Source organism: Dermacentor variabilis, chromosome 11 (assembly GCF_050947875.1).
Source record: "Dermacentor variabilis isolate Ectoservices chromosome 11, ASM5094787v1, whole genome shotgun sequence".
NCBI classification, from domain to species: domain Eukaryota; kingdom Metazoa; phylum Arthropoda; class Arachnida; order Ixodida; family Ixodidae; genus Dermacentor; species Dermacentor variabilis.
The window spans coordinates 37,257,617-37,283,306 of record NC_134578.1 but is presented as its reverse complement, the minus strand read 5'-3'; the positions used below and the strand labels follow the sequence as shown (position 1 = coordinate 37,283,306).

Below are 25,690 nucleotides of genomic sequence, written 5' to 3'. Positions count from 1 at the left end.
AGGAAACAAACACCTTATCAACTTTTTCTATAGACCGTCTATAGACTGCGAATAGACAAAAATAAATAGAAACCCTATCGACTTTCGTCTATGGAAAGTCTATAGACAAAGTATGGACAAAGATAGATAGAGACTGTGTCTACTTTCGTCTGTAGGTATTCTATAGAGGGGAAGCAGACAAAAAAGAAACAAACACCTTATCGACTTTTTTCTATAGACCGTCTATAGACTGCGAGTAGACAAAAAGAAATAGAAACCCTATCGACTTTCGTCTATAGAAAGTCTATAGACAAAGTGTGGACAAACATAGATAGAGACTGTATCCACTTTCGTCTGTAGGTATTCTATAGAGGGGAAGCAGATAAAAAGGAAACAAACACCTTATCGACTTTTTTCTATAGACCGTCTATAGACTGCGAATAGACAAAAAGAAATAGAAACCCTATCCACTTTCGTCTATAGAAAGTCTATAGACAAAGTATGGACAAACATAGATAGAGACTGTATCCACTTTCGTCTGTAGGTATTCTATAGAGGGGAAGCAGATAAAAAGGAAACAAACACCTTATCGACTTTTTTCTATAGACCGTCTATAGACTGCGAATAGACAAAAAGAAATAGAAACCCTATCCACTTTCGTCTATAGAAAGTCTAAAGACAAAGTATGGACAAAAATAGATAGAGACTGTGTCGACTTTCGTCTGTAGGCATTCTATAGAGGGGAAGCAGACAAAAAGGAAACAAACACCTTATCGACTTTTTTCTATAGACCGTCTATAGACTGCGAATAGACAAAAAGAAATAGAAACCCTATCGACTTTCGTCTATAGAAAGTCTAAAGACAAAGTATGGACAAAAATAGATAGAGACTGTGTCGACTTTCGTCTGTAGGCATTCTATAGAGGGGAAGCAGACAAAAAGGAAACAAACACCTTATCGACTTTTTTCTATAGACCGTCTATAGACTGCGAATAGACAAAAAGAAATAGAAACTTTATCGACTTTCGTCTATAGACAGTCTATAGACTTTATATCAAGAAAAGTCCAAATCTATAGAAAGGAAAGGTCGTCTATGAAAAGTCTATAGACTTTCTATAGACAGTCTAAAGTCATTTTTGTAAGGGTTGTATGCTTTCGTGATGAGAGCCTCGGCTTGTTCTCTCTCTTGCTCGGGATAGCACCGATATTTAGATATCAAACATCAAATTTACAGTAGTGGCACTTCGTCTTACTGATTGACCTTTTTAACAATAGGCCGATTTATTCAGCGAACCGCGAAAACAAAGAGGACTATAATGTGTTTTGTCACGCACCTTGCCAATGGGCACATTGAAACTGGTGTCTTCCTGAGAATTCGTTCAAAGCGGAAAGACGTTAGGAGCTTACTACTCATAATTCATCAGTTGCAATATCTGCAGTAATGTAATTAGTTTAAATTTTAATTAATTAAATTTTGTAATTATTAAATTATGCATTTCACGTTCTTTGTGCAAGCGCAGTAGACCTCTCCACCCACGTCAGGGATAAGAACAGCTCTATCTGCCCAACGTCGTATATTAGAATGGTTTATAAACAAGTAAACGCACAAATTACATTGAGGGAGCTTCTAATACCATACCTTTCTGTCGCTTTGCTTCAAATGCTGCTCGCTACAAAGAGACCTCAAAGGCTTGCTGCGCAGTGTGTTGCCAGGATCTTCCTGCGCTGAGTCAAGGGAGTCGTCTTCGGTAAACTGCAAGGAGGGCGAGCGCCTTATGACACTTAATCTTACCATTAAACTGCAAATAAAATCTTACAAACTGACACACATTACTTCTTAACACAACGTTACTAGCAACTATATTATTATTCAAGGGGAAGAAATAAGTACAGTAACGAAGAAAATATACGCAGCAACACAGCGAGCGTTTCCTGCAATTTCATTTTGACCATTAGACCTTCGAGAAATACGTGAAAATTACAATCAGCATATGATTGTAAACAGAAATGCTGTACGAGTACCATATACAATCAATATGTAAACATGAATTGGCAACCTGAAGCAGTGGCTTAGCGGCTAGGGTGTTGCGCTGCTAGGCACGAGGTCGTGGGATCAAAGCCCGGACACGGCGGCCGCATTTCGATTGGGGTGAAATGCAAAAAAAAAACTCCCATGTCGCATGCCGTGCGGCCGCGTTAAACATCCCCGTGGTGGTCACAATTATACCGGAGTGCCCCACTACGGTATACCTCATGATTAAGTCGTGGATATGGCAAACAAAAGCCCCAGAAGCCAATTATATTCAAAACTCTATTTGCAAGTCTTGCTTAGCCCAGGGTTGTTTTATTGAACTTCTTTTCCAGATTCAAATACTCGTTCACGTAACACGCTTTCATCTTGGCGCTGGACATACCACTCTTGAAGGCGGCTGGTCAATCGCAAAGAGCACTTATGAAACAAAGGCGTTGTAGTACGGTCCCTTATCTTTCTGGCACTGTTGCATATAGCTGTTTGGTTTTCAAGCTTTGTAGTGGAAGCCAATACAATCAAGCGCTTTGGAGCCTCTCGCCATGCATTTTGTTCCTACGTTTATTAACCCAAAATGAATGAAAAAGAGTACTTTTAATTCTGACTCTGCATTATGTACATAAAAGGAATGAAGTACTGTAACAAATATCTGCAGGTAGTAAGACAACCACTGATAAAACGGCACGTGCACGCGCCCAATAATTTTTCGCGTACTTTCCCTTAAATTTCTGTGTACGAAACATTAAAGTGTTTAGGCTAACTTGAAAGGCATGCATAAAGTATTGTTTTTCTGGAGATTGCACAAAAAAAGCCGACTTTGTTTTTTCAAGACTTCGTGCTTGATAATTTCACAAAAACGCATTTGTGCCTACTGTATGGTTTCTCTATCTGTTGTCAGTGAAAAAACAATTTTCGTGTTTCAGGTTAATAGATGTATGGCTTTACGTTTACGGTAAAGCTCTCAAGGTTAACGTGAAATTCTTAGCACGCAATAATAATAGCGTGCACTTACCTTGAGCTCCACCTGTCGTTGTAGAGATAAACATTTTATGATTATGTCCTGAGCTAGTTTTCCGTCCCTTTGTTTAGCCTTTCAGCTACAATTGTGGTAAAATTACGTAGCATGAATATTTTGGCGGGCCGAAATACGAAGTTAGAAAAAGTACTGTTTATGTATCGCAAACATTTAGCATTTTAGGAGTGAATAAATATTTAATTATCCGGTTATGTCGCCTTGAAGAAAGGTTTCGGCGTACTTCTGCGGCCTCTGTGTATCTGTTAAGTATAAAAAAATATATCACACAAATGTGCTCCTTTATACGTTAACTTCTGCCTAACGTCGAACATGCACGTGTTTTGTTTTTTTCTAGCAGTCCCAGCGATCATATGAATTAGATCATAGAGAGCTCTTATAAGAGGCTATCGTTTTAATCCTACAAATAAGTCGTTTTTCAACTTTATCTGGCTCGCTAGCTCAGGCTCGAAACATTTGTAAAATATGCATGCCTGAACATGCACATGCATGCCGACTAGAGCAACAACGAATGTGTCATCTTTGTGAGAAAAAATGAAGCTCATGTTTGCTGAGCTAAACAAAGAGCCGCGACACCGATTATATAGCTTTTTATGCGTCGATGGGAATATCATTGCTGCGTTTCGAGTAATTTGTCAGCGTCCGTACCGTTTTAGTGCACCCGGCAGGTTGACGAAGTGCCGGCGCTTCCGACCTCAGCGATTCCTGCTCTCTACCATCCAAACTTTGGAGGTTCTTATCATGGTGATTCTTGCTGCCGCAGAATTCTGTTCCATTCTTCGTTCATCGAAACAAGAAAAAAAAGGCGAAAGAAGAGATTAGTATACTTCGCAGTAAAGGTAGTGAACAGTTATACGGCACATTGCAGATGTACATAGACAAAAAAAATGATGTTACTAAATCGTATCGCAAATATTCAGACCTGAACACATAATTTGTAATCCAAAGATCTATACGAGTTCGTAATCCATATGGCAAATAGTCATGTTTTTAACTTATAGTGGTCCATCGTATTGTTGAAAGAATACAGGCCGATGTGCAGAAAATCACTTTACCAAAGGGACCTTCTATTTCCATAATGACTAGACATACTAGCACCACTCGAATTTTTATTCTCTGTTTATGAATGATCAGATACGACCACGACTTAAAAGTTACGCTTTTATTGTACGCTTTGACCACTTGTACGGTGTGTGTAACTATAGAGTCTTGCTTACGTACGCAAGCGGAAGCAAAATATCGAGCCCATCACGCAGGCAGGTTCGAATAATTTATATTTAATTTATATTCGTCGTTTCTGCACTGACACCTCATCTTCGCCAATTGAAAATACTTCATTCGCTCCCATCCACTCAATGAAGGCTTGTATGGCTGGAGAGAAATGCACAGGTCAGCTACCATGGAATGTATGCTTATTCTCCTCACTAGAATTTCTGTATAGGCAGTCTTCGCAAACGACCAGGTTCACAAAGAGAGACGTTTATTTCTATTCGCCCGGTTTCATTCGCAAATTCCCTTAAGCAGCGCAGATCACGTGCCCTTCATAATTAAAACATTTATCGCAGTTATATCGCTCGTTTAGTTCCTTTGTAAAGACGATGTGCGCAAAGCTAGAGAGGCTAGATCTTATGTAAGCTTTATTTGTTTGATAGATATTAGGTATTCTTGAACGTAAGCAAGCATTTCGTTTCATTCATTTTCTATTCTTCGTCTCCTGCTTTCACACACTCAAAATCAAGCGCTCTCAGTCCCCAATTTCGTCTTGCGTAGCGCACAGTATGTCCTATATATAACTTACCTGAGGCGCCGACTTAGCTGTCGCACTGGATTTTTCAACAATAAATTCTGAGTGCGTCACTTCAATGTGTGTCTGGAAATAAATTATATAGGCTTCAGATTCAAGCTTAAAAACATTTAGCTTAGCCAGTGCTAAGTTTATAGTAGCAAAGACATTTTTTCTCAGCGATCACTGTGTGAATTTGATGAGGGTTATTGGGTGTAGAGCAATATAAAATTCAGCAGCTGTAGGCAATAGATTCTTCAAACTTAGGCTACATATTTTCTAAGGAAATAAATTCTCTAATGTTATATACACCGTCCTAAATTCAGCACCAATTTGTAAGTAGAACTTTTACAAAGCCCTCGTAAACATAACAAGAGATTTAAGCATGTTGTGAACTCATATAGCTAATTTATTCGCTTTACAAGTTCAAACATATACTCTACGTAAGCAACCTTAAAACAGAACAGACCACATGCCACACAAAGCTCGAACTAGCACCTGTTCATATCTTGCTTCAAAGTGCATCTTTTAACTGTTTAAAACAAGCAACTGTCATATTTTTTAAATCTAACTTCCTGCCCCAATTATAGTGCTGCTCCCAAATTACGACACGTAATCATGTAAATTTACTCATGGCTGCTACTAAAATAAAACTAATGTATAACTAGCCCAAGATTGCTCCCTGCTGGGCTAGCTGTTTCGTTATCAATCAAGATCACAATCAGCGCAAGATGCCGATAAAAATGTGGTTAGAAGGACGTTGACAAGGCAAACCTCGTCTCTCTTGCATAAAAAGCAGCTTTTTCTCTTCGTGTTTCTAACCTTCTCTTCATCTTCATTTCGCTCTCGTTAATCTCTTATGACTAAATGGCCTACCATGTTTCTATCTACGAAGAAAACTTGAGTCCTATAACGTAAATTTATTTGATTCTTGTTTTATTCAATCTCGTGACTTCAGTCTTACGCAGCCGCCGACGCATGGGTGCTGTCCTATAATGTATTTTTTACTTCATAATTGATTTATTGGTAAAAATACAGAAAATTACATGTGCGTAGTATACATAAATTCTCATAGTCGAAGACTGTATCGGGAGCTCCTGTTGAAGCCACTTATGATGGTATACAGCGGATCGGTCATCCCCCAAACGAAAGCAACGCAGACAAGGATTATTGTTTGGGGAGAAAATAAGCCCCGAAGGGGGTAAATTTTCTTTAGAGTGATGTGATCAGGCGTTTCTACTGCCTCTCACCACCCCTGCCTACACACTACTGCCGCCTCTTAGCATCATGTGGTTATAGTCAGCACAGACACAGCTACCACTAGTGATCATCCAATTACATTGTTGTATAGATAATTTACCACAAGAACATAATTATTCATGCAGTGAGGGGTTAATCCTAACTGCATGAATATGTATTTTGTTGTCGAAAGAAAGATGTGCTGATCGAACGCTCATCTTGGAATCTATGGGAAACGAAGCATTCAGGAAGCGGTTAATGAAACATCAAAAATTTGGCCGTTTCGTTCCTGCATCTTTGGCGTAAAGGAAACTGGTGCGCCCGCATTTCCTCCCTGTCACCCAAGTTGCAGAATGCGACACACGCGGCGCTCATCTCCAAAAGCAACCTAAGTGACAAGCGCTGACAACTTGATACAAAATTACATGTACGCCATCGAACTAAAGAAAGTTGTATAGATGCAATGGCCAGTTAGGTTCCCTTATTTCCTTGACGTTGAGCCGTTTTCCCTGTTTAATATGGCTGCCTTTCCCGCTCCCATATAACTGGTTTCAGGACGAAACCTGAACGTTTAGGACAAATATAATGGGTGGCCATGATATCGCTACATAGCCCAAGGTATATTTCCGCCGAAGAGAGGCCAGTCTGCTTTATCGCTTATGGCTAGGGGTTGCTTTCGCGAAATCTTACTCATTTCGCACTGGAATGTCCGACAACGCTCTCTGCAACGCTTGTCTTTGCGAGGAGACGATAGAACACATTCTGTGCGACTGTGCTGAATATAATGTTCAGAGACAGTCCCTGGCGTCCGTTCTAGCGCACCTTGACAATAGACCATTCTCCGTTGAAAAGATTTTCACATGTCGCCGACAGAAGACATCAAACCTGAAGGCGATGAAGAGACTACTTCGGTTTTTTTAGAGACGTGCCTGGACAAGCGGCTGTGACATTGCTGTCACGTGCCACGCAAGAGTGACGGACTGTAACTGACGATGCGTGTGCTGCGCTATGTGCTCTCTCTCTCTTCCCCATCTTTCATCCCCCCCATCCCACTCCCATGTGTAGGGTAGCGAACCGGTTGTGCTAAACTGGTTAACCTCCTTGCATTTCCTTCTCCACTTTTTCCTTCCTTCCTTCCTTAGCTTCAAACAACTACATTTCATTTTACAATTGGCTTAGCATTTACTTCAGCAGAGCAAAGTCGTTAGGCTACGAGCGGACTCTCCGATGGCTCGGCTCTGTTTCAGAGGCGAAGGGCGGGAGCACTGTGTTTCTGCAGGTGGACCTTGTTCGGTACTTGTAGGCTGTCACTGACTATAGTTGGCATTGGCAAGATAGAAGTATTCCGGCAATTGCGGTCTAATGGTTCGAGCATGGGGGTGCTGTTCTGAGAGACAGTGGTCTGATTCCACCTCTGGACACGTAATTAAATTTTTTTGTCTGCATGAACTCTTCGACAAGATGGAAAGCGCACCCAGTATCCCCCAGCAGCCATGGTCGTGATATTCAGGGCAGGTTTGCAAGCAAAGTTTTCTTTTAAAGATAAACAAACCTTGGTTTAGGTCGCATATGCCCAAAGAAACGTACATTTTCTGTAGAAATGCATGGTTGCGTTTTAAACAGTTTCCGCGTGTCGTATATAATACACTATGCCGGTAGCGACATGTTTTGTGACCATAGAGAAAGGCATTGGAAGTGTAAAAAAAACCTGCAAGGATATGTCGGAGTCACTGAAAAGCCTTGAAACCTTGCTCTAAAATATGCCATGTATTTCTGGCATTTCCATCTAGTGCAAGTACGTTTAAAATTTAATAATGTCATCCTTAAGTGACTAATTCGTTGCCCCAATATCATGACCGTAACCTTTTATAAGAATTGCTTTTATATGGGCCTTTGCTACGCATTGTGCTCGGGAGCTCGATGCAAGCCAGAGGAATGTGTCATTTTTTTTCTTCGTTAAGGAGTATTTTTTGGTGCAGTTGTCATTAACTCTTGGGACACGACAGGCCCCAGTGTGTGTTCATTGTAACTGTACTAGTATTGATATTACATTCTGTAGTATAAATATCACAGCAATTAGTGCTTACCTCACTGAACAACCGGATTGTCCCCTTCGTTAAAAATGCTACTGTAAGCTGATGAACAGTGAACAATTAATCCGGTGCGATTGAGTGCCGGTTTCTTGTGCAAAATAGCTCACAATAATTTCTTTATTTACGAACTTTTTACGTATATTGTGACGAGCCACCGCTATGCATCATCGAGAAGGTAAACACGCACGAAGGTTTTCACAATTACGGTCACAACGGGTTTCAATGATAGACACAACACAAATTCCGGTGGATATTTATAATGCTCTTTCTATTAGTTCGTAATGAAATTTCATAAATTATTCTATCGATGTGATACACCACATGCTGGAAGGTTTAGCTATGAGCTAGAACAAGACTGCTAAAGAGGTCAGCAAAGAAAATGCAATCGCACCGCAATGAGAGACAAGTCCCTTAAGGCTGAGCAACCTGGACATTCGATGAGGATGTCTTTGTACACCTTGTAATAGTAGCTTCCTGATTTTGCCTGCAAAAAAAAGAAAGAAAGTTGACGCAGGTTTTGCGGTAATTAGCAAGAAATTGGGTTGCTTCAAACAAACTTCTAGTGATAATGCAATAAGGCTTTAGGGAGCAAGCACAATTTAAATAGGAAGTCAGGATCGTTTTGTTTTTTATTCGTCATCATAATTCGAAAACTATAAGGGTAACATACCGATAATCTTTCGTTGTCTTTTTTTATTAATGTCTAGCCACACATCATCGAGCAACGAGTGGCACTACTACATATGGCCTGACTGAGGAGAGGCCGTGAAACCTGCCGCGCTAGGGACTTGGGCGGCAGGGCACTTTCGGCTGCAGTAAAGGGATACGGACACAAAATCTGAACATTTTACGAAAATACTGGAAATGGGTCCTCAGTGTGCGAGTACACTGAAAACAAGTAGTCATTTGGCTCATTTTTCAGCGGATGGCTTTATTTTTGGCGTTTTTGTGAGCACGCGCAACGCCGCCCGGCCCAAGCGAGTTGGAAGGCGTGACGTCACGACACACTCGTCGGATAGCCAACCGGCCGGCCGCGGTGATTCGAGGCGCGCCGCCATCGCGAGCATCCATTCAGGTTCTGGTGCCTCTGCCAGCGATGAGTACACGTCTGAAGACCACGACCGCTCCAGCTTGGCAAGAAATGTAACCGATGGCGGTTCCGAGTCTTCCTCGTCAAGCGGCGAATAAGAGCAGGCGGCCTGGAACGTGCCGGTCAGGCAGACCGGGCAGCAATATGGTGGGCTTTTTTTTAATTTTCTAGTAAGCTTGAAGTGGCAGCGGAAGCAGTTCGTAAGGTTATGTTACGCAGGATGCAAAATTCATAGTTTCGTGACCCACATTGAGGTAGAGAGGTAGCTATTACGGCTGAATCGTAGGTAGCGTCGCTCGTCGCTTTGTGCTTACCTACGCTGTCGGCTTTCGACCGCTGCACACTTCGTTTCTGCGTGACGAGGCACGGCATGTGTAGAATTTTCCAGCCGTTTCATAGCCCTGCGTTTACGGCTACTCTCCCATTCACGCCATTAGAAGCCATTTACTGGTTGAACTCGTTGACATGGGCGGCTGCGCTAGAGACCCGTCGACCAGATCACTTAGCTACATCGATTCTGTGGCCATAGAGAAAGGAAAGACTTTGGCTGTAACATTTACTAGGGAAATGCTGTGTGAACAATCAAGTCAGGAAACCCGACGAATGATCATGCAGAGACCTATGAAAATCCCTTTTTTTCCTTCAGGTTGAAAAGCAACGTGTGAAAAGGCAATGTAGATAAATGTGCTGCGCATATTAAATTACTAAACACGCATGCTCTTGTCTGGCCTTCATTCACAGGCTGTGTATTGTATATGAATATGTAATGCCTTATCATTTGCTGTCATGTTAAGTTAAGAGAGAGGTGGTGTCTTTATTGATAACCGAATCGGTTTGCATTGCTGACTTCCCGGCATTCCGTACTCCATTGAATTCAGCCATATGGTGGATTCCACTTTCTTGCAATGCTTTGTTGGCTACCTTTGTCTATCACTGAATTTGCATGATTTCCTTTGGATGCCACCCATGATATTGTACCTGATACGCCGTCGACCACACCTTGAGCTACACAGAGCCGTTAGACTTTGCAGCAACGCCGCGGCTTTGTTATGCGCTCTGAAGACGGCCTCAACTAGCTTTTATAGGCAGTGCGCCTGCTTCCTTTCGCAGGTTCGGCGCTTTTAGCGCGTTTGCGTCATTTTTCATGAATAGCATGCTAGACGATTCACCAGGCAAGCTTCGATGCTGTGAGAAATGGGTTGATTCGTTTCACTCTTCAATAGCCGACTTCTTACTTCTCTTTTCCCGCTTTGCCGCATTACGCCCTTCGAAACTGAAGAAGACACAAGTTCATGACATTCTAGCTATCATACATGTTCGCCCCCAAACGCCAATTCGGATAAGCTACCGTGCATGCAACTGCAGGAATTGCTCATTTTGTGTGCAAAAACGTAAAAGAAGGTGCAATATTTTCATTTCCTGAAAATCCCTTTTGCTGAAATATTGTCTGCCGTATACATTCATTTGATTTTAATGCTCCCGGAATCGACTCGACGTTTCTCTCATTTTTTGATCATGGTAATGCATTAAACAGGAAATTTGTTGAATTATCGTTATCTCTTGGCTTAAAGCAGGTCGTTCACAGTCCCACACGTGGTGACGCAGTACTGGATTTGATTTTTCTCAGACCCGCCGTGGTTGCTCAGTGGCTATGGTGTTGGGCTGCTGAGCACGAGGTCGCGGGATCGAATCCCGGCCACGGCGGCCGCATTTTGATGGGGGCGAAATGCGAAAACACCCGTGTGCTTAGATTTAGGTGCACGTTAAAGAACCCCAGGTGGTCAAAATTTCCGGAGTCCTCCACTACGGCGTGCCTCATAATCAGAAAGTGGTTTTGGCACGTAAAACCCCAAATATTATTATTATTATTTTTCTCAGCACTGATTTTGCCAAGACGGGTTACAAGTACGAAATAATTGATGGTATCTCGGATCACAATGCTGTTTTTCTATCTGTAAACCGGCCAATCCATAACCAAAGTTTTACGCTGTCCACGTTTCGAGACTTTTCCAGAGCTGATGACGTCCGTGTCACGGATGAACTATCCAATAATTTCGAAGCATTTTTGGCACTTGGACTATCTAGTGACGTTGATGCGCTCGTGGCGTGTTTTGAAAGCATAGTAAAATCATGTATATATCGATTCGTTCCTTTGAAAACTAAGAAAAAAAACATTAACCTTCCCTGGATGAACCGAGAACTGCTGCACTCATCGCGACGTGCTGGTAGACTTCGCACTAAACGCTCGAATAATCCTGAGGCATGCGTTTTGTACGCTCAGGTAAAAAATGAACTCCAGAAAAAAACCACCTCGGCCAAAAATTTCTTCTATCATGTTCAGTTGCCGAAACTGCTCAAGTCTAACCCCCGTAAATTCTGGTCTTTCATATCTCCTGGCTCTTCTTCTTCCACATCTTTTAAACTCAACAACAGTGTTGTTAACGATCCACTAGAGATTTCAGAAGCGTTTAATACATATTTTCAGTCAGTATTCGCCTCGCATGATTCCAGTAGTTCAACATTTGCAACTAACGATTCATATGCAATTGATGATATCAACATTAGCCTAGAAGGTGTTTTGAATCTCATACTAAACTTAGATACTAAAAAGCCAGCCGGCCCTGATGGAATTCCGAATTCCTTTTTAGTACGATTCTCGCAATGGACATCTAAATATCTGTTTATTATATGTCAGAAGTCCCTTAATAGTGGCGTTGTGCCTTCTTCCTGGAAAAGAGCTAAAGTGCTACCTTTATATAAATCTGGTGACAGGCAGCTTTTATCTAACTATAGGCCCATTTCTTTAACTGCAACCTCATGTAAAATACTAGAACACATAATCTATAAGCATATAATACTGTTCCTTGAAAATAATAACCTATTGAACAGCTTTCAGCACGGCTTCAGGCGCGGTTTTAGTACTGTAACACAACTTACGGAGTTCACTCATGACCTTTCCCATTACATCGACTTAGGTAATCAGATTGACACCATTTTCATTGACTTTAGCAAAGCTTTTGACACTGTACTACATTCTAAATTGCTTTTGAAACTCCATAATATTCTAAATAACCCTCAGTTAGTGTCTTGGATTTCCAGTTTCCTTTCTTTGCGTTCCCAATTCGTGTGCTATGATTCTGCGGATTCGTCGGTAGTCGATGTCACCTCAGGAGTCCCACAGGGATCCGTACTTGGCCCTCTACTATTCTTATTGTTCATTAACGACCTTCCAGACCATGTTACTTCTAAAATACGCCTCTATGCAGATGATTGTAATATGTACAGCCCAGTTGACTCACTCGCTGATCATCAGCGCCTTAAAGATTCCTTTGTTTCATTTTGTGACTGGTGTGCGACTTGGAAAATGAGCATAAATTTTGACAAAACTGTTCTAATGTCTTTTACTCACAGACACATGCCCGTATGTTATGATTATAAATGCAACGGTGTACCACTAACACGAGTTTTTCAATACAAATATTTATGCATCATTTTTACAGCCACCTTGTCTTGGTCTAAACATATAGATTACATTTGTAGTAAAGCGTTAAAAAAACTTGGTTACATCCGCCGGACGTTGTCTCCTGCTCCGAGGGACACTAAATTAGTAGCATATAAAACACTGATTCGCCCAATTTTAGAATATGCTTCCTCCGTATGGAGCCCATATAAACAATGTGAAATTAATTGTATTGAGTCTGTCCAGAGGAAGGCTATTCGTTTTGTTTACCGTCGCTTCGACCGAGACTTTTCACCGTCAGCTGCTCTTACGGAATTAAGCCTCCAGTTTCTTTCTAGGCGGCGGCACATAGAATCTCTGAAGATTTTCTATTCTTATAAGAACTCTCTTTGTCACCTATCAGATCCCTCCCTTTTAATGCCTGCTTGCCCGACTTCAACTAGAGCTTATCACGCCTCTAATATCAGACCACTCCATCCACGCACTAACGCTTTCAAATACAGTTTTTTTCCCCGCATGATTGAACAGTGGAATTTGTTACCTGCCGAAGTTCGTTTGTTACCGATTTCTCAATTTTTAAATGCTATTGCGGATGTATAGTTCCTTCAGATTTTTATATTTCGTTTGTTACCCATTTCTCAATTTTTCTAATGCTATTGCTGATGTATAGTTCCTTCACATCTTTATATTTTAATGTTCTTGTTTCTCCATATCATAATCAGTTTTCTTCGCATGTAAACCCACTCCTGCCATAGCCCTAACGGGCTGCAGTATGTATAAATAAAGAAATAAATAAATAATTAAATATTGTGCTTAATAAGTATAACAGCAGGTGCAGACCTCGTCAAGGGTTTGCTGCTGTTTGTACGCGTGCCTTCAATGTCTCCGAAACCGAAACTTCCAACGTGAATGTTCGTGCCCCCCCCACCCCTTCTTTGTCATACACCGACTAAAGTTCTGAAACTAAACAGAACACATACATCACCTGAAATTTTGTGGTCGTTTCTTGGTGGAAGGTACAAAAGTACTCTTCGCGTTCAATGAAGCAACCTTCGCACAGACAATGACCGCATCTTAGTGTGGCCCATTTCAGCGCGCAGAAGCCACAGTTTATGCATTGTTCGAGGCGTGAGGCGCTCCCTGCGTACAACTTGCACGGAACTTGATGGCCATTTTTCAGCTCCACTTTGACGTGAAGGCTGCAGTCAGAGAAAAAAGTAAAAAAAATATTAATAAGCTCAGCAGCTTCAAACAATCACGAACAGCAGCTTTATCACGCATGCAAATAGAAAAGCTACCTTATCAACCGCGCGCGCTATGATAAGCTGTATACTTCTAATTGTAATACTATTGAATCAAATCTCCTCGTACAGGATGTGCCAGCTAACGTTTTTCAAGCTGTGGAGTAGTCTTAGTTCAATATCTGCTGATGAACATTATGATGCGTAGTCATCAGTCTGCTTTTGACACCAGGATTAAATGTGCAGTTAAATATAGCATATTATTTGGAGAAGTATCTACTTCTTGAAATTATGGACGTCAAATATATAATGAGTATTGTTATTGCACCCTAAAATATCCCTTTCGGCAGTCTTACACGTGCTGTGTCCCCTCTAATTGCTTTTCTCGCACTTGTAGCGAGTGAACTAAGACACGTGACGTGCGATCACGTGTCCACGCTACACGATACCACTCAGTCTAGAAGTGACCTATTGTAACTCCGCTTCTAGCGTGTCTCGCACACTGGCTGGTGACTGCGCAGGATTCTCGCAATTTCAAGATAGTGCGAACAACGGGAGACCAGGGAAGAAGGACGCAGACTTACCGCTGGCCTCCCGTCGTGTGCGCCGTTTAAAAAATCTCAAGTACGGGCGCATCCTGCACGAACTCGGCCAAGCTTTCACTTGAGCAGCGTATAGGCTGCGACGGTCACAAAGACGCTCGATTTCAGCGCAAGCCAGCACGAACACCCACAAATCGCCGCTTCCACAGACGGCTTCTTAGTCGGGCAGTCAGCTGAGTTACTCAAAATATAGTTACACAAGAGCAAGCGCATGGAAACCTATTGGGTGGCATGTCTAAAGAAAACATAACAATTCTGCTATAAGAAGTCGCACCATAATTCGAAAATTAGAATTTTATTTTATATTTTATAATTAGCCGTTAGTGCACGAAGGGTTTCCAGATTGTAAAAAGAACGCATGAATGAACACGGCTGGTCGCAAGAACATATGTTGTACCTGCACTCTTTTTGTTAACATCATGGCTAACGTTATCTGGGACGCCCCTGTATAACAGCGCCATATACTGCCCGTTCCATACGTAAGCATAGCTATAGCCACCGTCTTATTGACTATCTCTACAAATTGAAGTAACCACCCGTTCAAAGAGTCCTGTGGGCGTCTTGCTTCTGGTTCGCAATAACTGAAAAAAAAAAACAAGAAACGCATTTTAAGCTACAAAAAGTAACGAGACATATATGTTCTTGGTGTTGAAACAGATAAAGATTTGCATGGTTTCTATGCATCCTTTCGTAATAACTAAGCGCTCATGTGTAAGTCCTTCACGTCGAGTTCACGTTTACATTTCTTTAGTTTCTAACTTAATCTTGAGCATAAAGCTCGACTGCAGTCTTGCACCCCAATGCATCGCGCGATTACTTTATCCTTCTAGTATAGGAAGATGTAAACATGCTTAATATATAAACACTTAAACACTTAATATATGCATGTATGGGCTGTTTAAAATCACAGCACCTCAGGATATATGGGTACTGAGGCTTTAATTTATTTTCAAAGCAAGAAATGCTAACAGCTTCTGGAAGAAAGTACCCTATACAAGCAACTGTTTTGAACTGGAAGGCAGCACCTCTGACGAAGTGTAAATTCCTACTCCTCAATTCAAAGACGGCTCAACAAACTCTCGCGTCTGATGAGCGCATGCGTGGAGACAAGTTTTCCTAATCGCATTGATCGAAGGATCAGTTCCGCTAAAATTCCATAAAAGTTTGTGCACGTTAACTCTTTGGAGGATTGAAATGGATGTAAGCACCCCGCAATAAATTGCCACGAAACTGTTTTAAAATAAATTATACAAAAGCGCATCACAATAATCTCTCGTTCCTGAATGAGAAGCAGGAGATTTTGGAAACGATTATTCATCGCGAGGACAAAGCAGTACTATAGATATTTGAACTAAATCATAGGTTTGTAGGCAAAAACTGCAATTTGTAGACCCCAGGGCGCCGTAAAAAAATTCATAAATAATGTTTCTAAAAACTTTATACAATTTGCGAACTGAATTTCTGCCTCTAATTTAAAACGACCAAATTAAACTTCTCAGTCCAGTTTCAGAGCCACCTATACTTACAGAGACAAAGATTTGTACCTGTCTTATTTATTATGATGAGCTTTAGAATGCTTCAGCTTTGAAATGCTGGGCCATTCAGTGTTAGCGAAGAATGTAGACCACTTGCGTAATCAGTTTTCTACCCACAGCAGGCTCAAGTAACAAGATACGTAAAATATAACTCTTCTGCAGTATACTATGGGAAGTGTTCAGGAGAAGACAGGTAGAATTGCGGCACTAAAGACAACCAAAAGGGTAACGGAGAGAAGGAAAAGAAATTGGGGAAATAGTAGCATCATGCAGTATATGTATCCCACATATACACATACGCAATTGGCTAATTAAATGGCAATCTTTATGACAGTGTATTTTCTCCCCGACAGTTAATATATCTTAATGCCAACGGGGAGATAAACAGGACATAGTGATATCTCTTTGCCATTGTGTGCGACTCACGCTTGTTAGCACACGTTGCCACAATTATATATATATATATATATATATATATATATATATATATATATATATATATATATATATATATATATATATATATATATATATATATATATATATATATATATATATATATATATATATATATATATATATATGTGTGTATATATATATATATACAGATATGTGTGTGTGTGTGTGTGTGTGTGTGCGTGTGTGTGTGTGTGTGTGTGTGCGCGAAATTTGATACGCAGCTATGCCTTAAAGACGCATTGTCCATCCCCTGGACACTGGCTTCTATCGTTTTCGAAGTTGAACTACAAACGACAATGGAACCATTTCAGCTCTATGCGCGTTGATAAATACCACCAAATTAGTCGTCTTGATGGCAGTGTGACATCATGGCATAAATTCTACTTCGCCTTGCAGGATTATTTCTACACCAACACTAACGAATGCGTATTAAGAACAATTCTACTGATATTTTATCCAAGAAAAATGTCAGGAAAACGTTGACTCAGCTGCCCGTATCCACGTGTTTAAATGAGGAAGGCAGTTTGTCTGCAAACTAGACAAATATGATCCACGTACACGGAGATACTGATGTGTGCATATATTCGTGTAGTTTGATCACCGCGTTTTCAAGTTTCATTATACGGGGTGTGTTTTTTTTTAACATCACCAGCTTTTCAATGATTGCCTATTGCAGGTATCACAATTTTAACCCATTGCTTGCACGGCAAATCAAGGTGCTCAACTGAATAATTAACGTAATTACGCTCATTAACTTATAATTAACTTACGCCACATATTTCAATCTACGAATTGTAGCCGCTGAGTTCGCACGGAGTATCCATTTGGAACGAATTCTCTTGACAGCACAAGTTCCAAGATATTCATTTTCAATTTGTCCGTCTAAATGCATTGATGTTCCATTTGCTTTTGTGCTTCAATGCATAAAACTGTCGTTTCTTAAAAAACAAACGCATGGAGTCCGAATTCCGCAAACTTGGCAAAACTCGCCCAACAATTGAAAGTTCTAAACTGATCTTGCATCCACATTCATTCTATTATTATTATTATTATTATTATTATTATTATTATTATTATTATTATTATTATTATTATTATTCCGAAGGTGAAGTTGATGCGGTGAGTACCACATCAACTTGCCATTGATCTTCGCTACAAAAACCATTGCCACCTAAAGTCACCTCAGAAAAACTACGCAGTGGCTAACCACATCATGCTCGTAGAATAGATCAACAAACCAACGAACCTTCGGGGAGCCCCAGACATCTTGCAGCTGTGTCAAGCGACCAGGCAACTGCACCGGAAAGCCGCCCTGATAAGCCGACGCGGCTTTCTACGTGCCGTGCGCACATGCACGATGTCGCGACAGAGTGGCATTTTTGCGATTTTGCAGCCGCGGTTCCGCGTCATAGCGGACGCGCCGCGAGCACACTTCCCGCGCGGCGAACCCGCCTATCGGCTTCGTCATCAGCCTATTTTTTCCCCTTTAACACAGAGCAAGTTAAGTGGGGGCGAGGACTTGCCCACCTCCGAATGAATCTGGCGGTGGCTGCTGAACAGTATGTCGCTAAGACGCGCCGTGCCTAGCAATTGGCTTTTCTACCCCTTACATCCTCTATTCGGCGCACTTTGCAAGCGCGCTTTCTCCCCTTTCTTTTAATACTATTAGCAGTTGTTGAGGGCTTACCCCAGCTTGTGGCCCGTCTCCATCTCTCTATGCATATATGTGCGTGCCTAACCTCTTTCTCACCAAGTTGGGTCGTTCGGTGGTTCATAGTCGAATACGTAGGGTACCGTGCTGCTGTTCAGCGGGAACCAGATTCGAAACCGACCGTCCGACCAACTTGGCCACGACGTACGTAACTGGGGTCACGTGTGCTCTTCAGTGAATCTCTTTGTTACACACTTGGGTCACTGGATACGGGCAATTGTTATGAACCGCTGTTATAGCACTTTTATGTGTCAACCAGGCTTTGACACCAGGTTAGGCCGCATTGTATTTATGTGCTGTTCTTCGCTAAACATTTTTGATGCCAACTTCGGTCAATGCGTATGTGTCATCTTTCATAATAAACATTATACAAAAACTTGTCGTAAACAATTACCCAAGAACCATAACATAGATGGCTAACAGCACTAAATTCGCCAACGATCCCAAAATAATGGATGCACCACCAATTTTTCTGCTAACTGCAAGTGCTAGATATGCGCTGTCATGTACAGACATGTCTGGTGCCTAATTTTCTTTTTTTGTGCGTTTGTGGGTGGTAGGGCGTGTAATGGGGGGCCAATCCCCCGTGCCTTCAAGAATAACAATTACAGCGTAAGCTCTTATGCGCTCATTCCATTAGCCATTACAGTTTACGACAATGCCTTCCGCCGCCTCCTTCGTTGATATCCGGTGTCCGTAGCACATATTGCCGGGAACAACAAAAATATAGCCAGGTCCTGCCTGGATTGAACCCAGACCAGCTGTGTGGGAGTCAGAAAATCTACCACTGATCACGTCCGCGCTTGCTACCATGCAGCGGGAAAATGCCGTATAAATGTGTCCACGTGTGCGAGGAGACATAGTGACGACAATGATTTAATGGCATCCCCTTTGAAATGGGGCGGGGGAAAATAGACACCTAGCCTGTAGAAGGATCGTCATTTCGGGGAGTTGGTACTGGTTGAACATCTTTAAGAGGCAGCACAATATGAAGAAGATGAAGCCAGAAGGCAGGAACACACAGGACAGTGCTGAACTAACAACTAACTTTATTCGAAGGCATACACACACTTATGTACACAACTCATAGCGAAGTGCTCTCCCATCGATGGAGTCATTATCACTGCGCTGGCAAAAACGCACAATCCTGTAATCTAATGCTATACTATATAGGCGGCTTAAAAATTCAAATACACTCTCATACAAATTTAACGATGGCATGCTTACACAAAGCGACCCATTTTTCCTCATATAGTAGGCCTCAATTTTCTCCCTCATGGTCTGATTTCTATGCGCAGAAAGTATTGTAGTGTTTTATAGATAGGAGTGCACCCACGATCAGTGCAATGCCGCTCGACGTGTGAGTAGGCAATACCCGTTTCTGCGCCATGATAATGACGCCATCGATGAGAGAGCACGTGTCTATGGGTTGTGTACATAAGCTTGTGTATGCCTTCGAATAAAGTTAGTTGTGAGTTCAGCGCTATCCTGTGTGTTCCTACCTTCTGTCTTCACCTAGCCTGTTTCATTTATTCAGGTATGCTATACATGTCTTTTATCTAGAATTCTTGTGTATATCTCCTTAATCCTTCTTTTTTCCTTCAAAAGTTACCTCGTATCGCTAGCCATGACTGTAAGCGATCCGGTCGTATTAATCTGTTCCCTGCTTTTTTGCCACCGATACACTAAACATGTCTTGCTTATATCGACTGCTGACCGGTTGATGCTTCCGTCCACTTTAAACCCAAGTGCTTCTGGAAGGTGTACGTTACCTACGGTTTTCTCTGGGTGACCCTCTTCGCTTTCCATTAGGATGTGCTGAGTCGTCTCCGGATTTTTGCTGTAATATACACGTGTGCCTCATCTATATCTGAACATTTGCTCCAGTATGTTTTTGTCTTTAGGAAACCGGCTCGGGCATCAAGTAGCAAGGCACTGCCCTTTGTGTTATTGTGCAAATCTTCCCTTCAAATTTATTTCTCCTCATTCTTGTAAATCGCCGTCGTCCTTTTTGTTTTCATTGTTTGCAATTACTTTCTCTGTTTCATTCTCTTTCTGATGACTCCTTATTGCCTGTTTACAGATTCAATTCCCTTGTACTTGGTTGCCAACTTTCTTGACCTCTTCCTCCGTTCTGTGTCCACGCTTTTCATGCACCGATAATTGTGCACTTTGGCTGCACATTTATTTTCATCCATGTCCCTGTGTCTTTCTTTCAAACAAATTTTGTTCTGTCCTTCTCTGACTTCAAAAGAGGCCCAACCCATGTCACCGTGCATTGCCTCATCTGTAGTTTTACCGTGGGCTCCCAAAGCCAAGGTAAACCAGTGTTTGGGTTGTGGACGTTCCCTACGAGTCTTACTGGTTAATTATAGCATGCCATTCAATTGCAATGTGCTGGCTTTCACTTCAGCAGACACATGCTTCCTCTTGTGGCGCATATTTTCACCGCTATGTTCTTGTATTCAGGCACATACCTTAAGCCTCAAATAGCAATGTGCTGCCTTTTGTGTTACTGTACAGATTTTCCATCCTCACAAGATTTCCAATTTTAAGCACACAATGGCATTTGAAAACGTTGGCGCGGGCACCGTTGCTTCTTTACGGATTCCACACATCACCTCATACTTATTGTGGCCCGCCATTGCTTTGCGTTTCATTATTGTAGCATTCTGCTTCCCCTTTATTTTCAGCTTCTCTTGGCAGGTGCTTAAGTATTTCCTTTGATGTGACATGCGCGCCGCGAAGCGTCGATACGTGCACATTTTGCATTGCAGTGGCATATTATTACACCAGGTAAAATATCGTATACCAGAAGCACCGATATCGGTACAGGAAGTTAAAGAAGGTTTGAGGAAGAAAAAGAAGAGTTAATGAGATGCATGCCAAATCGCTAGAAAAACTATATATTTTGTACCTGAATAAATCAAGGTGTTTCGAAGGGATGCCAATAAATCATCATCAACATCATCATTAGCATCCTATTCTCCCACTTTTCCCAATCAACCTGGCTAGGTGACTATGTCTCCGCCGCATTTCAAAGGGACTGCCAATGAGTCATCATCATCATTAGCATCGTATCGTGCCAGCTGCCTTGCGATGCGAGATGCGTGCCACGTAGACTCTGCACCTTCGCCCTTTACCTTGCAGTTCCGTATTATAACACCCCGTGGCATGTCAGTAGCAGTTGCACAGGTAGCGGTACAAGGTTGATAAAAAGTATCGAGGAAGAAAAAAAGATTATCGAGGTGTACAGATATTGATGTGATGAGAAACATGTATGGCATACCTAATTAATTTGAACAGGCTAGGTGACTGTTTGCCGTCGTGCTGTTTCAAAGAGAATGCGATTAAATTACCATCATCATCAGCAGCATCGCATCGTGCCATTTGACACGCGATGCGATGTGCGCGCCGCATAGCGTCGATACGTACAAGTTTTCCATTGCAGTTGTGTTGTATGCCATCAGGCCTTCCGACATGTGGCACTTGCATACAGCTAGCATTCGCGTGATGCATGCCGCTGCACCTAGTTAGCTCAACTAGGCTAGGAGACTATTTTCCACCACTCCATTTTGAAAGAGATGCCAATAAACCATTAGTAGGATCCTCATCAACAGCAGCGTTACATGCCACGGGTCAAGGGATGTTACATGTGCGCCACGTAGTCTTGATACCTGTGTTTACTCTTCGGTACACGATATGACTCCTCCTCGGCCTTCAATAAGACCCGCAATGACTCTGAAGTGCGTGGTGCCGAAAAACGTGGCCGTCACCCGGCGCTACCTACATCTCATCGGCCGGGCGGACAGTGCGAATTGTGAGGAGCGCGGTATTCCTGAGACGACAGAACACCTCTTGTGCATCTGCCCGCGATTTGATGTGCAGAGAAAATGCCTGACCGACGTCTTGTCAAAATTTGTCGTTGGACCACTAACTGAAAAGGCTCTATTGGGATCTTCGCCCGATCCTCGTCAACAGCCTGATAGTCTGAACGCTCTCAACAAGCTTTTAAGGGGAAAGCCTTTCTAGGCTCAAGGTGAAGCTTGTGTCAGCAGACGTGACCACCGGAGTATCCGGCGAAACGTTATCACACCATATGAAGAGATTAAAGACAGATTAAAGAATGAAAAATGATTGGTAGTGACAGTTCGTGAATGACAACGTTGTAACAAAGATCGGTAGAGGTTAATAATGACCAGTAATGACGAATAATGACTACTTAACATTTGTAATGACTACTTCCGACTCCGAAATGACCAACATGTGCACAAACTTGTGCTGACCGCAAGGAAGGAAAGAGAAAAGCAGGAGGCAGGGAGGTTAACCAGAATAATGTCCGGTTGGCTGCCCTACACGGGAAAATGGGAAAGGGAAAACAAAAATCGCAGGGAGAGAGAGGAGAGAAGGAAAGAAGCAAATTAGCGGTGAGTTCGCAAACGCGTGTGGTCTAATAGAAATTGCCCTAATTGTCACAAACCGCAAATGATTACAATGACCAAATAAGCTTGGTATTGAGCAGCAATGACTAAAAGAAAGAAGAGAAAGAGAATAGGCAAAGAAAAAGAGGCAAATGATAAGAGCAGGAAGAGCAGGCTTTCGCCACTCACCTATTAAGAGAGATCGTAGAGACCCTGTGATCTTTTTTTATGAGAGCGGACTGGACAAGAAGCTTTCAAGAGTCTGGGAGCGTGAAAGATGTTCCCCATCTTCATCCTCATAATCAACGTCTTCTTTATTCTTTCTTTCTGCACCCTTTACCCTTCCCCCAACGCCGAGTAGCCGGTCAGAACATTGATTCAGGCCGACCTATCAGCTTTTCTATCATAATAAAATACCTCTCTCTCTTTCTCTCACCGCTCACGGCGCCAGACACGACATCCGCGCGATGCTGCGTGCCATTTATACAAGGCGGCCACGGGAGATGACGATGGCGGCTAGAATAAGAAACCGGCAGAATATTACCGAAAAAAATAATATTTAAAAACAAGGTTAAGCGAAGATAATCTGAGAAGGGCTGCAGATGACGCATCGAACGATCCGAGCTAGTTCGTTCTATTTGCTGAATGTGTACAATGGTAATGAAAGCAGGGAGGAAAGCAAAGTTATTGTGACAGATTACTTCATAGTAATCGCTCAGTCACTTTCGTGGAGTAGCAATAAGAAACAGTAATCAATTAAATTTTTGAAGAAGCAATTATAATGGTAATCGTTCAGTTACTTTTTTTCTGTAAAGTATACAAGTTTATACAAGCCTACAAGTGTTGTGAGCACAAACACAACTAGACGACCTAATATGAGCCACCTGGTTCTGTGTGCTGGGCTTCTTCGCAAACGCCTCTTACTGCTGATTTGGGTGGCAGGTTCTCGCTTTTTGTGCCGTATCACTTCAATATGCTTCTTGTGTGCAGAACGTTGGAATTGAACAGCGATTTAGTTAATATTGGTCTAGCTATACTGAACTCAGCGGACAGAAATCCGCGTCGTGTCGGCATATAGCGTGGTATACCAGCAGCGACTTTACAGTTAGCTTTGCTTCGTATTCTTAAAGGTTTGAGCCTGCGTATCACCCGTGACCATGTATATTTCAAGCAGCTGCTTCACCAATCAAGTGTGATCGCAGAAGCAGTCTGTATACAACGCTTTCAATAGGTACATGATGCGCACAGAAGTTTATCTTTTTTGACGGAAGCAAATCGCGCTTATCACCGTCAAATGAGGTCAGGTAAAGTTGATTTTGTTTTTTGAAAGCGGGAACGGAAACAAAAGTTGGATTGGCTTCACGGGGCATCGATCGGTGCCCCATACTATAACTTCTTGGACAATCGGATTCGCAAAGAAACTTTTACCACATTGCAGTATACATTACCCGCTGTATTGAAGCCTAGTACATGGTACAAAATATCGGTAAGTAGTTGACATCGGAAGGACAAACATAAATACATGAATAACTCAAAATACCGCACTAACAGAAGAAGTGACACATAAACAAGCGCAATTTCTTTCCATGTATCAAGGATGCACGACATCCAATCATGAGCTCGAATAACGTAAGACTGCATAAAACATCTCCGAGCAGTCGAAAATGCCAGCTCGTAATTAGAAGTTGTGCAAATGAAAGTGCCTGTCCCAAATAAACCTGTCAATCGTGCAACACGAAAGCGCACGATATAAACGACATACTGCAAAGCTAAGATCCTTTTCTAGCTCACACTATAAAATTTAAATAAAATTATAGTTTAGAAAAATTTTTTTTTGTTTCGCATAACCTAGAGCGATGATCAAAGTTCGCATGTTCAGCGTTCGCATGTGTTTGCAGGTGAATAAGGTTATAACATCTGCTAACAAAAAGGTCGGTTTTTTAAAACGCCAGTTACGAAAAGCTCCTCCCCACGTAAAACTACCAGCATACTAATGATTCGTCAGACCTAAACTTGAAAACGCTTCTGCCACCTGGTGCCCGCATCAAATTTACCTTACTAATGCCCTTGAAGCCGTACAGAATTGCGCTACTAGGTTCATTCACTCACCATATTCTTACGACATCAGCCTATCATCCAAATCCGGTTTACCAGCTGCTCCGCATCACCATCGCATCGTCAGCCTGTCATAATATCATAATTTTTTTACAGGCCTCTCGCCATCGCACCATACATTTCACCACCGGCACGAACACCACGCCGCACAGGTCATTCATTGAGTGTTGCTCTTCGCAAAACGCGCAGTTGTAAATTTTTCGGATTCTTTTTTTTCCTCGTGTAGTTGTAGACTGGAACGGCCTTCCTTACGACATTGCCGCCATCACCAGTTCATCTTCATTCACAGAAGTGTCAGCGATTCTCTCACTTTTTACTAATATTGTTTTAACTATTATTGTAATCCCTCCTCTTGTGTAATACCCACTATGTGGGATCTTGAAAGAAAGAAAGAAAGAAAGAAAGAAAGAAAGAAAGAAAGAACGAAAGAAAGAAAGAAAGAAAGAAAGAAAGAAAGAAAGAAAGAAAGAAAGAAAGAAAGAAAGAAAGAAAGAAAGAAAGAAAGAAAGATCAAATTATGCAACGCATTCGGCGTTGTTGGAGCTGGTCGGCAACATGACATCTGTCCTAGAACTCTGTAAGCAGCCGCTTCTTTTTAAAGCAGTTTCTCCAAGCCACGTGAACAATTACCTCTGGCCAAATTCGAAACACGTGATATTGCCGTCAGCTATTCGGCAGCTCCACCTTACGTGGGGAATATATGAAAGAATGAAATCAACTGACAAGGCAGCACGTAAGGATTTCATGAACCCATAATTAACAGTTAGTGGTTAGGCACGCTCTAACGAAAATCAAAATGCATCAGAAAGGAAAAGCCATGTGAGAAGTGCTGCTTTCAAACAAAGTTTATTAAATAAGCGATAAGAGCTAGCAAACGACACAGGAAACCAACCTCAGCCA

At 41.9% G+C, this 25,690-nt stretch overlaps 1 protein-coding gene across 3 annotated transcripts in view; it reads right to left on the bottom strand.

Annotated features, from left to right (window-relative positions):
- Positions 1 to 3,624: 3,624 nt before the first annotated feature.
- The window catches only part of LOC142563563 (uncharacterized), a 57,259-nt gene continuing 35,193 nt past the window's right edge, over positions 3,625 to 25,690 (bottom strand). The window contains exons 1-6 of one of the 3 annotated variants that reach the window (XM_075674148.1): positions 17,790 to 17,860; positions 15,086 to 15,130; positions 13,692 to 13,905; positions 8,548 to 8,640; positions 4,840 to 4,911; positions 3,625 to 3,818 (exon numbers count right to left, since the gene is read on the bottom strand). In XM_075674148.1, coding sequence (XP_075530263.1) covers positions 3,633 to 3,818; positions 4,840 to 4,911; positions 8,548 to 8,640; positions 13,692 to 13,905; positions 15,086 to 15,130; positions 17,790 to 17,809 — 630 coding nt within the window. In that variant the 5' untranslated portion in view covers positions 17,810 to 17,860 and the 3' untranslated portion in view covers positions 3,625 to 3,632. Of the gene's footprint in view, positions 3,819 to 4,839; positions 4,912 to 8,547; positions 8,641 to 13,691; positions 13,906 to 15,085; positions 15,131 to 17,789; positions 17,861 to 25,690 lie in introns of those variants that run through there. The other 2 variants (XM_075674149.1, XM_075674147.1) reach the window with 2 other exon arrangements.